This window comes from Mastigoproctus giganteus, chromosome 10 (assembly GCF_048544385.1).
Source record: "Mastigoproctus giganteus isolate SK-2022 chromosome 10, ASM4854438v1, whole genome shotgun sequence".
NCBI lineage: Eukaryota > Metazoa > Arthropoda > Arachnida > Uropygi > Thelyphonidae > Mastigoproctus > Mastigoproctus giganteus.
In genome coordinates this window covers 177,810,929-177,828,722 of record NC_143584.1, presented here as the reverse complement: position 1 = coordinate 177,828,722, position 17,794 = coordinate 177,810,929, and the positions used below count along the sequence as shown (strand labels likewise).

At 37.7% G+C, this 17,794-nt stretch overlaps 1 protein-coding gene across 2 annotated transcripts in view; it reads right to left on the bottom strand.

The window, feature by feature from the left end:
- Positions 1–16,619, bottom strand: part of LOC150079573 (sodium-coupled monocarboxylate transporter 1-like) — a 41,656-nt gene extending 25,037 nt beyond the window's left edge. The window contains exon 1 of one of the 2 annotated variants that reach the window (XM_090383749.1): positions 16,213–16,619. In XM_090383749.1, coding sequence (XP_090239875.1) covers positions 16,213–16,581 — 369 coding nt within the window. In that variant the 5' untranslated portion in view covers positions 16,582–16,619. Of the gene's footprint in view, positions 1–5,977; positions 6,439–16,212 lie in introns of those variants that run through there. The other variant, XM_090383748.1, reaches the window with a different exon arrangement.
- Between the last annotated feature and the right edge of the window lie 1,175 nt (positions 16,620–17,794).

The following is a 17,794-nucleotide window of genomic DNA, read 5'->3' as shown; positions in this document are numbered from 1 at the left end:
TTTTTGGCCAGTGTGTGTATAAACATACGTCTCGAAAGTATTTATTTCTGAGATATTAAATATTAATCATGAATTACGAAACGTAATAAGGTTTCTGTTAGCATTAAACCAAAAGAAAGAAACCCACATAAAGTAATCTAAGGATGTGAGAAAAAAAGAAATTGAGTAACCGTAATGACCATTGTACAGGATTTTTGCAAGCAGTATACTAGTTATTACATTTAAAAATAATTCAGAAACGTCAATGGAAAATTGCATCATATCGGATTGGTACAACATGTTGCCTAAACCATATTCTCTTCTGATTTTCAAGGGGTCTGTCTCTCAACAGTTACCAAGAATAATCGTTCCGCAGAAAATATAGCTATGCCGTACCTGAAAACTTTGCTGATACAAAATAAGGACCAATAAGTTTGTCTCCAAAACAGACCACACCAAACATTAAAGAAAAAGGTATGTTGAAAATTAGTACTGACAATTTGTATGTGGATTTTCTTCGGCCCAATTATGAGCGTTAAGAGTTGACAATTTCATTTGTTGAAAAACATAATTCATCTGAAACCAGAACATGAAATTGAGGATTACGTGTACTTGTAAAATGAGCCACAGACAAGAATTTCTGTGGTTGTTTATACCTTGTGGTAATATTTCCTATTTAGGTGCTGAGCCTGGACGTGTAGCACAGTGGTTATAATCACCATCATCGCTGAGTTGGTCTCAGGAGAAGGCAAGGTCTATTACTCCAGAAACGCATGGTTTTTGTTCAGCAAAGCAGGCAAATGGATATAATACACGTGGCCAGATAGGATAGCTGATGGCCCTAACACGACAGTTTTTCTGTACAGGCGTACTGCGAAGTGGATACAATAGTAATGTTTTCTCTCTCTGGGAAATAAAGACATATTTGAACAGCAATTGTATCCACTTCACAGTACTCCTGTACAGAAAAACTGTCGTGTTAGGGCCATCTGCTATCCTATCTGGCCACGTGTATGATATCCATAAATTGCGTGTATATAATAATTTTTGCTATTGAGTATTTTTTTTAAAATAAAATGCATGGTGCGCCCTTGAATGTGGTTTCATCTTGGCAGCTACTTATTGTTAATTCTAAGAATTAGTAATGGCACTTTTTTTTAATTCTTACAATCATTATTCAAAAACATTGAATGTCTATGCGTGCGCCTTTGGAAATACTAGACATGATTTCAAAATAAGTCTATTGCTAATGACCCGGAGGAGCAGTTTGCTTCCAAGTATTTCAAGGAGCCAAAGTTATATCATCATTAAAAACTGAATAATCAAACGCCTGTTCTTTTATAATTCCTTTTTTATTTTCTTTAAAACGCATTCATACTATTTGGATTATTTATTAGCTGAGAATCGTGTATTTCATTCAGGTTTTGGAAGTTCTTGAAATATGGAAGGACTGTCCACACTGATCAATGAACTTCGTTTTTTCCCAGAACGATCATTCAAATCTACAAAGGGACAAGTTTTTTGGTCTTCGAGTATAGCAGATTGCAGTGGGAACATTATTTATCACCATAATGAATGTTATCAATGTGGTTTGGAGCGCTTAATTGAAGTATGAAGAAATAGGCCAGGCTTTCCTGGTTGCTAACACTCAGCTGAGGGAAAAAAAGAAGGCGGAAAGGTGCCTAATTAGAATATGATTAGCGTACCAATGACCTACAACTGAAAGTGTGAGGACCATTTATTTTGTGCGTGAACGCACAATCGTTCTTGAAGATGGATTCTCATGAAACCTAACTGATAAAAACAATGGGTTGGAGACAGTGACGGATTTAAGAAAATAGAGGCCTTATGTTTAGTATGGAATGCCAGTATCGTAGTTTATATTAGAATAGATTACAATGATGGAGTAAATGGTCAACAATCAAAAACTAGCGAATTACGTTTCAACTTATCCACTTATCCACAACGCCGTGTGGATAAGTTGAGAAGTTTTCTGATGTTGAAGTGAAAAGGTTGTGAAAAGTATGACAAAAACATTTTGCCATGCTTTCCACACGCTCTATAAGCGTTATTCCTCTGCGTGCTGTCAAAATTTATCATTGGAGGACTCTATTCTTCGGAGGGAAGTTTAAATTTTCAAAGATTTCGCTGTAACAGATGCAATTTATTACAGTTGACTGTTTTAAAAAACCTCATTGCACTGTGTTTGTAAATTTTGCGTATTCAGCGGTCAGTTTCCAGGGACGAAAACCCCGAATTACTGAGTGAAGAGAAAAAGGGAGTAATCCACCTAAACATACCATCATATGACGTGTGACATTCGTGAGTATCAACGTAGGTATGACATATTAACTGGCATCTGTGGGACAAAAATTTAGAGCATCCCAGGCATTCTCAAATAATGGAAATCTAGGAGATCTTGTTGGATATTTCATGCGGGTTATACACGACTACACGACTTCTGTGAGGACTTTCTTTTAATGGACATGCATTATGGCCCATTTAAAGAAAATTTGGTGCAATTTCTCCTTCATAAAGGACAGGTCTTCAACAGCCAGTTTGCGTAAACTGCTTTGAGTCACATTTAGCCATCTGACCACTTCGGATTGACTTTGTGCTGCCTCCATTCTTCACATTATTCTTCGCCTCAAAGAATCATCCAAGCGGTGCTTTGCTTTGTAACATTTTCAAGATTACGGTGTATATAAATGGATAGTGTGATCGGTAGAATACAGAGGTTCTGAAATTAGTTGTTATTTGGTTAGTTGATCCGTATGTTTTCAAAGGTAAGACCGGTCCTTAGGGAAGGGGTTACAGCTGGCAAGAACAAAGGGCTCCAGTATTAATGTTTTGCACCCCTAGGACCAAACTTGTTATTAACAGGTTGTACACGCTTTTTGAGGTACCTTAATGAGGAATATTTGGTTCTGTTTTACTGATAAATCAGCAATAAATCAGCATTTTTATATAAAAAGGGAGTACTGGAAAGGAAAGTGGATATAATGAGATGATCTGGAATTTAAAAAAATCGACGTGCCATTTACAAAAGATAATTTTATAGTACAATATCAAAACATGACGTAAAACTCTACACAATAAAGCATAATAACATGTTAGATTGTCCTTTTTTGTAGCGTATATGCTTTACTTTACGATAATTATGATCTTGTTAATTATATCCTCTTTAGTGAAGCAGCGAACGCTATAAAACCGCCTGTCATTGCTAGAATGTCAAGAGGCGTTTCACTGGTGCTGGCAGAACTTCAGAAAACTGTAATAGTGCAGGTCTTTAAAACGTCAGCAGTTTCCAAACGGCGTGACTTGACTGATTGTAAGTGTGTCTATATTAAGGCACAGCCATGCGGGAAGAAGGATGCTAACGGTTTAATTATATTGCCAGCACATTCACGTGACCTAATATTTTTCGTTGCAGAATATGTTACAGAAAAGTCATTTAAGAATAAAATAATGCAAAATGAAACAGGGGGTGATACTTCGTGAAGATATTTGCCTGCCCAATCTCTTTTATGCTTAATGTTACCGAAAGTCGAGTTGTTACATGCAACCGGACGGACGGTCATAGTGAAGACAATAGGCGCATTATGTATTATGCTAACGCATCTAAATAGTCGTGTTTCTGAATGATAAAAAGCTATCTATGGTTGTTTGAATTAAAAAAGATGTATACGCAGTTTTGAATGCTTAAAAATAATGCGCCTGTTCACCATGACCGTCCGTCCGTCCGATTGCATGTAACAACTTGGCTGTCGCTAAACGTATTTTCATAAAATTTTATATTTGGCTTCCCCCAGAACAATTTGTCGAACCATCCCAAATTTCATTAAAATCATAATAATAGAAATCCGGCAATTATTATCCTTGCATACCCTGTACGCACGAACGATGTTCTATTTTAGGTGAAAACATCTTTGACGAAAATCAAAACCGTTTAAAATCTAATAGCTAGAACCGAAGGTATGAAGAATGTAACGTTTTTATGCACGCCCGCTACTTACTCTACCGAATCAACGTTAGTGACTGAGTTAGTGTCATTAGCATTATTTAGGAAGTGACGTAAAATAATAAAAAGAATGCTATTTTATTCTTAAATTTAATACTTTTTGTTATTGAAAACTTCACAGCCACTTTTCTAAATTTAAGCAGCCATACACAGCTTCGTGACTGTTCCGAATCAGATCCATGTTTATATAACTTTCCCCCACTACAATAGGTCACAGAATATTTTGCACATACCTTTGAAACACCTTGTATATATAACATATATATATATTTTTTTTCCTACTATTACTATTTTCTACTATTATTTTTCTTATTTATTTTTAATATATTTTTATCTCTATTTAATTTTTATATTAATTGGATTATATATTTATATATACATATATATTATAATAGTAATAGATATATTTAGAATAGATATTCCTGAAAGATTATGGACCTGGTGTACTACTATATATAGTAGTCTCCCTACTATATACATTAGTACCCCAGGTCTATAATCCTTCAAAACTGGAGATCTAAATCGAGGATAAAACAAAAGGGTACCTGTAAAATAAAAAGTAATATATTAAAATGTACTTAATGCTGAAAGTTCTATGATTTTAACGTCTTCTTCAAGAGTCAGCCGTCAAAACCAAGGGAAATACAGCACGAAGTAAGGCCTCTGTTTCTAATATGAAATATATTTGCAGCATTAAATACATTTAATATATTACTTTTTATTTTCATTTAACAGGTACCTTTGTGTTTTTTTTCCATGATTTCGACCTCCAGTTTTGTTAGACTGCCTACTCTCCCTTTGCCACATTCATTACCTACTTAACTACATTTCTTTATGGTCGTTGGGATCTTTCTACTATATACATATTAGTACCCCAGGTCTATAATCCTTTATGAATATCTATTACTATTATAATGTACCACATGCTACGTATATTTCATGTTAGAAACAGAGGCCTTACTTCTTGTTGTATTTTCCTTGGTTTTGACGGCTGACTCTTGAAGAAGACGTTAAATTAATCGAATTTGCAGCATTAAGCACATTTAACATATTACTTTTTATTTTACAGGTACCTTTGTATTATTCCATTATTTTGACCTCCAGTTTTGTTAGACTACCTACTCTCCCTTTGCCACATTCATTATCTAAAGTGTAAGTAACCGATATCAGGTGAAGGGAGTGGGATTTTCTCTCCCCTCAAGTTAGTAATTCTGGATATTTTAGTCCTCACAACATGCAAATAGCATTTGGAAATTTATTTCGGAGAATAAAAAGTTCATTTCCACATTCACTAATCCCGGAAGCAGCCATTTGTAATAGCGGACACGTTATATATAATTGTGTTTTCAGGATATGAAACATATCCTGAAAGTATAGTAAATATTTAACTTTCGGGGTAAACATCAGAACAACATTATTTGTTGACAGCACTATTATAATCGTGCATTTATTGTCAAACGTGTTGATAAAAACAACGAGTCTGGCCTCGAGAAGTTTCACCTGCACTCCTGTTAGTGTTCAGTAATCAAAATCAGTGAGATCCCATAAACGGAAATGAATTCGACAGTGATTGAGTTGCAGACACGAATATATTATACGATAATTGGTGGTATTGTATTCATGGCATTACCATGGAATATTAATAACGACTTATCATTTCAAAGCAACTGTTTCGCTACTTAATACTTGCCAGTAATGTGGCTAACATCAACCTATAAAGTTTTATGGTGCTCTGACCTTATCTTGGATAAACATTCCATCCTCTAAGAGGTGTGTTCTAAAACGTTTTCATTTATTATTATTTTATAAACAGGAGTACTGATCAACAAAGGCAGCTGGTTCCAACGCATGTATGTAGTCAGTTATTTTAAAAATCACAACTATCGTTTTTTAAATACAAGTTAATAGAATCAAGTTAGGTAACAGATTTCCGGTTTGTTTTTCTATAGAAACTAATCTTATTTGGTTCTAACTTACCTCATATGCGCTAGTGAGTTGAAGATGATAGAAAACTGGCATATACACGTAGGCAGTGACTGGAATTAGTACCAAGTAGCCAATAATAATCATCCAATATAAGGTTCCATACTGGTACACCTCTGCAGGGGTGCCTAATAGTGTGACTGCAGACATAAAGCTGGCTAGGATCGACAAAGAAACTGGGAGCGTCTTCATCGATCTTCCTCCCATCAAAAACTCCGAAGTGGTGCTCTGTTTATTCCCAGTGCATGCATAGTAGATCCCTATAACTGCCGATACCGCAAGGGTCGCCGCGAATACTATATAATCGACAACGGTGAATCTTAACACTAACTGTTCTTGGATGGTCACTTCATCTGAAGACATGACTGGAAAATTTCTCCTCTAAAATCTCAATTAACACTCTTTGGGAAGTTTGGAGCACAAAATCACATTCGATGAATTCTCTCGGACAATACGCGCATCTGTACTACTTCAACACTTGTAAATGGAGGCAGGGTTGTGTTTGCGCATTTGCTGGAAGGTAAGAGTGGAGGACAGCTGTTCCTCTGTCACCCGTTTGAAGAGTTTGTCGTTAGTAGTAACGGTGACAAAAGAACATATCTGTTATATTTCATTGGCTGGATATGAAATCGTCGTTTTGTTAACGTCATCGATCAAGACCTCTACTTTGAATGTATTGCGTTGCCGACACTGATGAAAGTCAAAATAGCTTCGTAATAGCGCCATTGTCGAAGGACGACTAGAAATTAGTGGAACAGTAAGTCAGGAACATGAAAAGGGGCCATGGAAATAACAAATAATAAATTTGCTAATAAAAACCGCTCTATCTGCTCGCTGATGAGGATACAAAACCATGTCAGAGATGCGAGATAATTATGGATAAACAGATACTTCTTTTTATGGTAGAATGAGCAGATAAACCACTCATATTCGAAAGTTTTCCTGCCCTTTTAATTTTTTTTGGCGAAATTTACTGGTTAAAATATTAAAGATATTTTTCCACGTTTAGGTTACCTTAACTAGCCAACTGTAGCTTAAATATTTTACATAAAACACCCAGGCTTTTACCTTCGCACTTGCACTGTCTTACCAAAAGTATGGGAACTCTAATGCATATGCGCGTTTATGTAAATTATTATTATTTATGCAAATATTGGAGAAAACAGTTTGGCAGCACACTTTCCACAATACTTCCATGGTTTTAAATGAAATGGTAAAACCTCTAGAGATGTTAGTGAATTTTAACGTGAACAGGAGCGCTAAACCAAGTGTGGAGTATAGGGGTGGGTCAACTTTTCGTGGTGTGGCGTTGGGCAAAACATGAATAGACGGACTGCTGCAGCAAGAAAGTTTGCCCATCATCTGCGCAGAAGTAAAACTATAAATTATGCTCCTCTGCCAGATTTCTGAACAGCCTCCACGTGATCCTTAGCAGCCACATCAAACTAGCAGTCGGGTACCCGACTCTTCGTCCGTCTCTCTGCGGTGGCAGGATCTGGCCCTATGGTAATCTCGCCAGTTTTATGGTGAATGCTTAATTGTTGTTGAAGTCAGTCCACTTCTCCACCTCTCTTTCCTTTAGTCTTGCTTTATTTCTTCTACCTCCTAACTATTGGAGGGTCCCCCTGTTTTATCCTCCCCTCTTCTATTCTTTCCTACCTCTCCAGCTCCCAAACTTCTCCTTCTGTAACCTTTTCATTTCATCCTAATTTGGGCTCTCTCGGGTATTTTGCCCTGGGCTAGTCCAGCGGGTGATAGACCCTAGCCGCCTCCACTTGACTGTGATGGGGGTGGGACGTTGTGACCAGGTGTTTGCTACTTCCCATCTGCTAAGAGCCAGGTAGCGGTCGAAAACTTAACAACACACCATATCACTACACCTACACATCCAACACGCTACATAAAAATGGCCGGTTTTGGCGTAAGTTTCTGCACAAGATGTACAACGGCGGCTGATGTGGGGAACCCTGCGATCCGCCTCAACAACACATGAATATCCCCTGAGTAGCAATGGACTCTTAACACCCTCTAATAATTTCATCTTATAAATTAACTATTGCATTTTTGAGACATGTACATTATTGCATGTGGCTTAAGTAGAAAAGTAACTCAGGCCATGAAGCATCGAGGCAATTGAGGTCGAATGTTTGTTTGACGAAAAAAATCGCGTCTTCGGGAGAAAAAAATTCATGCAGTCCACGCCTAATACCGAATAATTCAACCACGTTCTGAAAAAAAAAAGACCATAAAATTTTTTTGCGTCATTGACGGGATTCGAACCGAAGCCTTTTCTTTCCGATGTGAAAGGATAGTAATTATACCCAAGAAGGCACGTGCCATTCAGAAGAAGTTGATCTGCTAGCATCACGGAACCTAATAATGTATGCCACGAAAACATTCACCATCATATGTTCACCACTAGCTTGCATTGTTGACCCTGGTACGATGGATACATTGATTCATGATACTGTTGCCAAATTCTTCCTGACATTTCCGTTGGCCTGGAACAACTGGAACTGGAATTCATCGGAGCAGGTGGCTGTTTACCTCCCCTAAAATGTCCAATGTTTGTGTCCGTTATATCCATAACTCCTTGTTACAGCTGAAGGAAGTGGAAGCAGTTGGAGTCGTATGCTGCTGTATACCCCATCCGTGACAGGGTCTGATACAATATGCTTTCCGATTTACCGCTTGATTCACCACCCTGGTACCATACTTTCATAAACTGATTGTGGTCGTCAGCCTGCACGATGGTTTTCACCCACCATCGGCCATTTACATCAACAACCTGTCTCCAGCTACACAACTGCCATGAGCTGTGAGTTTTCTGCTCTGGCATCTACTATTATAATGCGCTTAAAGCCATAACCCCCAAAGCCATATTGGTAGCACAGTGCACATAAACACCATTACCCCACATCCAGCGGAAATGGTTCGTATTCGAATCCTGTAAATGATGTGAGGAATTTTTATAGGCTTTTTTTTCACAACATGGCTGAGTTAGTCGGTCTGAGCTGAGGACTGCATAGTTTTTCCTGTCGAAAAACAGGAAAACCGAATAAAAAACACGCAATTTATGGACACATCACACATAGGTGGATGCATTCGTTCTCGGGTGGCTCATTTTATTATTTTACAGGTGACAAACCACCCATGAAAAACACAACTAATGTTAATAGAGTCAAATGGGGTCATGAGAGATTCTGCCAGCCCAGTATTTGGACAGGAAATTCTAGTTTCTCGATATGTTTACGTAATTGCGTGTATATATAATTAATTTTATGTATTAGCTATTGTAAATGTAGAAATCTGAATTAATACAGAGTAAGAGTACCAAAATGAAGAAATAATGGTTGTGGCCAGCAAATGACTTACAGGAAACTAGTTATGCCATTAGCAGTACGTTACCACTAATTTATCGTTAAATTAGATCACAGGCTTAAGTAACGTACTCACTTCATTGATATAAGTTTGGTAATATAACAGCGAGTCATTACTAACGTAGAGTATGAACAGGAAGTCACGAAATTAGATATCCCTACCAGGGCACTCTGCTTGGATGTTTTATCATTCGCAAGATGTATTTAAGTATTTCTGCACAATAGAAGTCGGATATCATGAAAAATTCGCACAGAGTGAGTTGGATAGCTTTAAGCTCTTCAAAATCAAATTCCAGGCTCCCTCCTCCCGTATTGAAATGGCCTAGATTCGATTCGCGCCGTTGACCAAGTGCCAAGCTACTCCCTGTCGAGATGGGAGGAACTCTCGTGGACTTTCACTGCGTATCAGAGATCTTTGGCGAGAGTTGTCTGGTTCGTTGTCTATCAAACTGAAAAAAATAAAAGGAAACAGTCATAGCCTTCAATTAAAATCTTTCGGAATTTCACAATGGTAACCCAATAACTTGAACGGTTGTAAGAGTTATATACTCCCATATATCCCAGATGTTTCTGTTTTGTCGGGGGGGGGGGACGTGTGCGTTTTCGTAGGAGGCAAAGGAACACCCTGATAAAACAGAAGGTGCAGGCAGAGAATAAAAAAATAACAGGCATGATACTTCGATATACTGTATTAAAGAACTCCACAACGCACCCAGGTACATCTAAAGATAATATAAATTCCACATGGTATATATTTTTATAATTTGAAACGGAACTAGAATCATTAAAGGGAAGAATCAGCTCTGTTCATCTCATAAATGTAGAACTGATTCTTCCTTCCCACCACTTCCATAGTCCATCCAGGAGCTTAGAAGTGAATATCATGGCCACCTGGACATATTGAAAGCTTTATCAATAGATTGGAATATCGTTGTGAGTTTTGATTTGCACTTGAGGAAAAGGATACACACCCCTTTTTGCAGCAGTTGGCATTCCATCTACGACTTTACTTGGCGAATGTCGTCCTCCCCAATTTGCCCAAGTTTTTTTTTCTTTTTTGAAAATTTTGAAAGATTAAAAATCATCTGTTTTTGGTTTCCAAAGGTTATTCGTGATTTGCTTCCGTTTATGTTGTTGTTTACGTTTTTAAATCTGGCGTAATTGTTCTGTTGACTCCTCCACAAAAGAATAGAGAAAATTAAACCAGGTTTTTCCTTGATGTTTCAGATATTTGTTTGAAACTTAACTTTCTGACAATAGTGTTTTTAACGTTTGGAATCCACAGGACGCATACACCACTAAATTTGAGCAATAGGTTAGATTCACTGAGTGAGGAACGTTACAGATTGCTCTCACAGTTGGTAGAATTGCCGTCCTCCCCGCACACAGTGGAAAAGGCCTGAGTTTGAGTTCTCGATGACAGGAGGAATTTTTATGGGCCGTTTTCACGACGTGGCTGAGTTAGTCGGTCTCAGGCGACGGTAGCATGGTTTTTCCTCCGGAAACTCGGGATTTTCGTCCAGCAAACAGAAAATATATCACAGAACACACAATTTACAGACATTAAACACGGAGCAATATGGCCTTAGTCGCGGATTCTCCTATAATCCTACAACAACAACAACAAGAGTACAGCTTTTCATGTATTTCAAATATTCTACGATCCATCCTGTCTTTAATAGTTGCTAAGGGTTAGGTTTCATGGAAAGAGTATGTGTAATTGATGATGGTACGTCTACACTTTTCATGAATTGGAGAGTTCCTTCAGTAACAGGATCTAGGAAAATTTGTCTATGATATACAGGAACTTTGCTAGGAGGGACAAGGAAGTGGTTATCCCGTAGTATAAGGCAATGTTTAGGCTACACCTTGAGTACTACGTACAGGTCTGGAGGCCTCATTTTAGGAAGGATGTAGAATTGCTGGAACGATGCAGAGAAGGGCAGAGAGATTGGTGAGGGGAACAAAGGGGGTGCTATTACTAAGAAAGGCTTCAGTTCTGGGTACCTGCGAGGTGATCAGATTGAGGTGTTTAAGGCTTTGAATGGATTGAGCAAGCTGATGATATTCTTCCTCTTGCTCAGACTATTCACATGAGGGGACATAAATTCAAACTGAGGAAGGATGGTTGCAGGACATGTGTGCGGAGGTTTCCCTTCAGCCAGCGGGTGGTAAAAAGTTGGGTCAAAGTTCCATCTGTTGTTTTGGAAGTGTATAGCTTAAATAAATTGAAGGAAGAACTAAACAAATTACTGGGGGGTGGGATGGACAGGTGATGTGGGAATTTATTATTTTTTTTCCGCTGATACTTTTAAAATTGCTTTTTTGCATCATGTTCCACCACTAAAGTTAATACTAACAGCGTCACGTGTTATTACCATACGATTTAAATGAGGTGGATAATACGAAGGGATGCTGTATAGTGAATTCAGGACGAGAAAGGGCAAGAAGAAAGACATAAGTCACTTTATACGTTATGGTAAGTGGTGTCAGACGCACTGGTATAAGTATTTTGGAAGCTACAAACCTGCTGAAGTTTTCATTTATTTATTTATTCAGTTAGAAATCGTGATCTCACCCTTGGACAGCAAAGTGCTAGTGGGGTTTACATTAGTGACAAGTCAGTAATTACAATAATGATTACAAGACTCAAGAGATAAACGATTAGTGTATAACAATAATAAAATAGGATATTTGTGAAAGTAAACAAAATAACAATAAACGTATAACAACATTAGAAAATTAGATTAAATTAATTCGATAAAAATGAACAGAATTTGATCAATGCGATTAGTAGGAGAGAGAGTCTGAGGTCCACTTTGAACTCCACCATAAAAAGTGGCCATTGGCACATCACAGGAAGAAAACAGCATTCCGAATTGGCCCTTGCAGCAGATGACGTTGGGTTTCTGGTTTGTAGAGCTAATCAACCATGGAATCGTTCGTGCTGCGTCAAAATTGAACCACGAAGAAGGTTTTAGCCTGGATTTGTTTTCTGTATTTCTTTTCAAAACATATTTTCCTTGGGTCTATTTCAAGGATGTTGCAGAAATTGGTGGCATTGGAGGGGAACATGTATGAAATACATGTTAGGCTTTGAAGTCTTGTACTACTGTCTCTCGGGTGAATCGAGATTGATCTCTCAACCTGTCTGAGAGGTTGCCCAATGGTTATAATCACCATCGTCCTCACACTGGATGGAAAAAGCCGGATTCGAGTCCTGTCCCTGAAGCTAGGGGTGTGTGTGCGCTTATAGTCTATTGTACACCTTCCAGGAACTGGGGTAGTTATTTAGGTATCAGTTATTTTCCGGCTTAAATTTTCTATATGATACGGACCATTTATTGAATTTACAAGTATCCAGCAGAAAAGAGACAGGAACACATAATTATATACTATCTAATGTAATGAAGATTTAAATAAATATATAAATAAATTAGCGCTGCTCAAAAATTTCCGAAATAGCATCTACTGTAATGTTACATTACCCGTAACGTCAACCTACCTCGTACGCACTGGTCAGCTCTAAATTGTAAAACACCGGTAAATACAAATGCGCCGTAACAGGTATGAGGACGAAGTAGCCCACGACAATAATCCAGTACTGGCAACCATATCGATAAACCTCAGCAGGGGTACCCAGCAGTGTAATGGCAGACATGAAGCTTGCGAGGACAGACAACGATACAGGAACCGTCTTCATATTCCGACCTCCCAGAAGAATATCATCGGTGGTACTTTGCTTGCTTCCGCTGCATGCGTAAAAAATTCCGATGGAGGCAGATACCCCAAGCATCGCGGCAAACACGATGTAATCGGGAACCGAGAAACGTTGAGTGAAATTTCCGGATATTTCTTCAACGTTTTCAGACATGATGAGGTCTTCTCTAAATCTTCTGGAAAATAATGACGTTAAGGTACTGGAAATCGTAGTAAGTTCGGAAATAGAATGGCAGGGTAAGATGTACGTTGTCCGAGACAATAGACGAATGCAGCCGGACTGGAAGAACAACAGTAGGGAATGATATGCCCTCTTCCTCCGTCTCACCTCATTAATTCACGTCTGATGGTCATTTGAAAGAAAGGAACAATTTTTTGTCTGTCATTGGTCACCGAATTTTCTGATTTCGTCATATTGTCACGCCTTTCTTGGTGATGCCAACAGAAAATCATTCTTTGCCACGTAATATTAAAATTATATTAAAATATTAAAATGAATAAGGATGACAACAGCATTCTTGTTGGCATCTATAGAGACAAAATAGCGACCGGATATTCCAATTTGCTGAAAAGGACATAAAAGGATTGAATTCGTGTTTCAGAATGTTGATGCTGAAAGGTATTCGTGATAAGATAATTCTCTAAATAATTTTTCTTTGGAGGCGACTATGGATCGCACGAATTTAGGAATTAACTCAAGGGATTTCATTGGGTGATTCAAGAATGCTGCTATACAAACATTTTTCCTTCAAAACCAAAATCTAAATTTTGGCCTTGAAAAACTGAAAGTAATCTACGTTCAATGCTTAGTGTGAGTTATATTTTATATCTGCACGAAATACAATTGGATTAATTGGAATTAATAAATATTCACAATAATAAACATTAATGGATTAATTAACTTCAAAATACGTAGTGTCAAATAGTTGGTGCAAAATGTGGACGAGTTAGTCCGCATTCAGCAAAGGTCGCATAATTATTCTAAGTTCATTTTAACACACCTAACTTTATTGTGTGTGTGTGTGTTATATCGCTCACTGGCTGAAATAGTGGCACAACTCAAAATTCTTAAATTTTGAGTTAATACAACTGATGAGGTTGGGACAGTGGACATTTATGGGACATTTCTGCAATAACAGTGCAGTGTGAGATCTATAAGTGTCGTTATGCCATCTGAGTTTTTACTGCATCGAGAAGCCTCAAAAGTAGCATTTCTTCAGTGTGCCCCCAACCTTGGGACTGAATAGAGTGCGGTTTGTGTCCAATAGTGATCCTTTTTGAGTTGTGCCAGTATTGGAGTGTAATGCAATGCAAATTTCTTGTTGTTGGTCATATGCAAAACGAGAGTGACTGTGCAACTCATTATTATAGAAAAATATTAAAAGATCGCCCCAGTCTGGACCTGTATTCGTCTCATCACAATATGTTACTTTAGCTAGAAATGCCAGAAATACAGGAAACCTTTTCAAGGTGACAGAGACGAGTCATTGCAATTTTTAGACCCTGAAAGATTTCGCCCGACGCACTTCTATAAAATTTAATGAAAATACTGATGAAGTGCTATCTTTAAAGCAGAAAAGCAGCATTTGGACTCTTTTTATTATATAAAACATCATACAAACAGGATAATTATAAATCAGTTAATGTTAAAGATAGTAAAACAAGAAAACCTTTGGAGACGTTTGTAGATTTCGAATTGAAAACATGCTACAAGAGTTCCATTCCGATTTCGAAAAAGAAGCACAGTGAGCTCCATCGTTTGTTGAACAATAACACGGTTCCCAAATGTCATGCAGGCTTTTATAAAAGCCTAAAAGTTAATTTATGGAAGGAATATATTTTTCTAAAGATTACTTAAATTCTTCCATTTTGCTTGTTTGTACACCAATAATTACGTACTAACTTCTTGTTCTCATTTATGCTTTACCACAATTATGTTCTCAAAGATTAAAATGTAGTTCATACATGGTACTGAGTTTATGAATATAAATAAAGCTTTTGTTTAATGTTTTTTTTTTGCTCTTCATCCTGATTACCTTCCATCTTTAGGAGACTAAGGTCACAAATTTTGAGTGTTTTTTGGTGCAATAGTGGCAAAACTCAAAAGGGGGGGGGGTTACATTTTCGAGTATTCTGGTTCGAACATTTTCGAGTATTCTGGTTCAAAATTAAGCTGGTTTGAACAACGTTCCCTTATGGGAACGTTGTTCAAACCAGCCTAATTTTGAGTACCACTGGGTATGATGAGACGAATCACAATATATTTCAACAATCACATCATTTATTCAATTGTAAATAAACTAATTTTAAAAGCAAAATTTTCCTCATCGATTATTTCAGAATTACCATTTTTGAGTTATGCCACTATTGCAGCCAGTGAGCGATATATATATTAATTAGGGGTCCCTAAATTCGGGAGTCCAAATGGTCTGTTATCTCGCTTATACTTAAATCTGTTGAAACAAGTTATTTTTTTAAATTTTTTCCTCTGGTACTTGATTGGATTGGGTTTGATTGCTTTACATTAAACATTGAGGCTGATAAAGTCTTCAGGGGTTACTACATCCTGTCTATAAATTTCAAGAATTCCATGGCCGGCTTAGTTACTGTTTTGGATGATAAAACCCTAGATTTTCTTTGGTAAAATCATCCAACCCTCGTTGCAGGTAGACTAGTCCCTCCACGGTGTTAACAGTTCATAAGTTCTTTCAGATGCGAATTAAATCTAGGCTTTTTCTAAAAGCTGTGGGAGACAGGAAATTGTAACCATCGTGCAAGTCTCAAAGGCAAAACAGGATAATTTATAAAATAAAAGATTAGGAAATATTGCATTTTGCTCTTTTATGAAGGCTGGAGTTTGAAACAACCGTGTTATAAGAGGTCACACCCCACATATTCTATTATCTGAAATGCAACTCATTTTTGGAATTGGACAACTTTGGTATCATTCCTGTGTCGTTTTTTGGTTTACACGTCGAAAGGATGATCAGAATAGCGAAAGGATTCCAGGAGTGAACCCGAGTCTTCGCTCTTCTTTACTTATTATGTGAATTTGAATAAAACGCTATATATTTAATATCTAATCCTTAAACATTGGATGTACGATTTGCAATGAAATTATGGACCTACCTCATAAGCACTTGTCACTTGAAGATTATAAAACACGGGAAGGTAGACGTGAGCAGTAACAGGGATGAGTATTAAATATCCAATAATGATCATCCAATAGAGGGTTCCGTATTGGTACATTTCACGAGGGGTGCCTAACAAAGTAATGGCAGACATAAAACTTGCCAGGACTGATAACGATACTGGAAAAGCCTTCATCGATCTCCCACCCATAAGAAACTCGGCGGTGGTGTTCTGCTTGCTGCCACTACATGCATAAAAAACCCCGATGGCCGCAGACACCAATAGCATCGCCACAAACACGATATAGTCTGCAGTGGAAAAACGTTTAATTAATTCTTCGTTCGCGGCTGTAACGAAAGTAGACATTATAACTGGAAGTCTGTAGGAAAAAAAGCCTAGTTTGTGGACTTCTGTTTCACACACAAAAGCAGGGAACGGTTGTTTGTTCTGCCACTACGTTAATGGGCGGTAAACTGAAACCTGTAGGGTTATATAGTGTGTCGTAAGCGCAGGAAGGACACTGGAAGGCAATTTTCCATGGCTGAGGAATATAAAAGGAATCTTCTACCTTTCCTCCCCCCCCTTTTAGTGTGTGTGTACACAACGGGAGGGTTTCTAAAAAGCGAAAAAGAAAGTGGTTTCTGCAGCCGTTATCTATTGGTTGATATCCACGTTGATGTCATAGTTCAGCAGAGCCTCTGCTTACCTTGCCTGACTGATTGTTCTCCGTAATGTGAGGCTCAGAGCATTGCGTGTAATATTCGCAATGTTTGTTGCCAGTGGGAAACAGGATTTCCCCTAAACACGAGCGCTAACTCTAATAACTAACTGCAATACCCGATTTCCTTTAGTGATGGGAGGGAGTCGTAGTGCAGGTTTTTCGATGGCATTTGGATAATGATAATCGTACGCTGGAGTGTGCAATAGATTTATTCTAATATAAAATTTCCACTTCTTCAGATTCTACTGTTTAGTTAACTCCTTCATTAAATATTAGAATACCGTAACGAATATTTCTCCAAAACTGTTTCAGAGAAGAATTAAAGATTAATATCGAGGTAATTACAAAAACCTTTCCCTCGGCTCTCTCTTTGTTGCTAGTTAAGGTGTCAGTGGGACGGACTCAGGTAAAAATACAATTTGATATTTTTTTTAATGGTTATGTATCGTACTTTAAAAAATACAATTATTGCACAAAAGTTGTGGATAGGATGGAAAGAAGTGAAAAGGGAAGAAGTGAAATGCAAAATACCACATCATTTTCAACATCACTCTCAACGTACAGGGGGCGAATAAATTATTCGCCCCCTTATAAGCCTTAATAAATTCATTATTTTAGGAGCTATCAGTGTGTTTAACGTATTGAGAGTTCAGTCAATACGTTAGTAAACCAGGATTCTGTAAACTGCCACGTGAGTCCCATTAGTGATACGCAGAACATTAAGGTGATAGATGATTTCGTTCCAAACATTAAGAAGCATTCTTGTCGTATTTGAGGATCATTAAGAAGCACAATTGGGGATTATAAGTGCACAGGTTCCTCAATAAACAGTTCCCTTCTCTTTTTTCGTAATCGAAT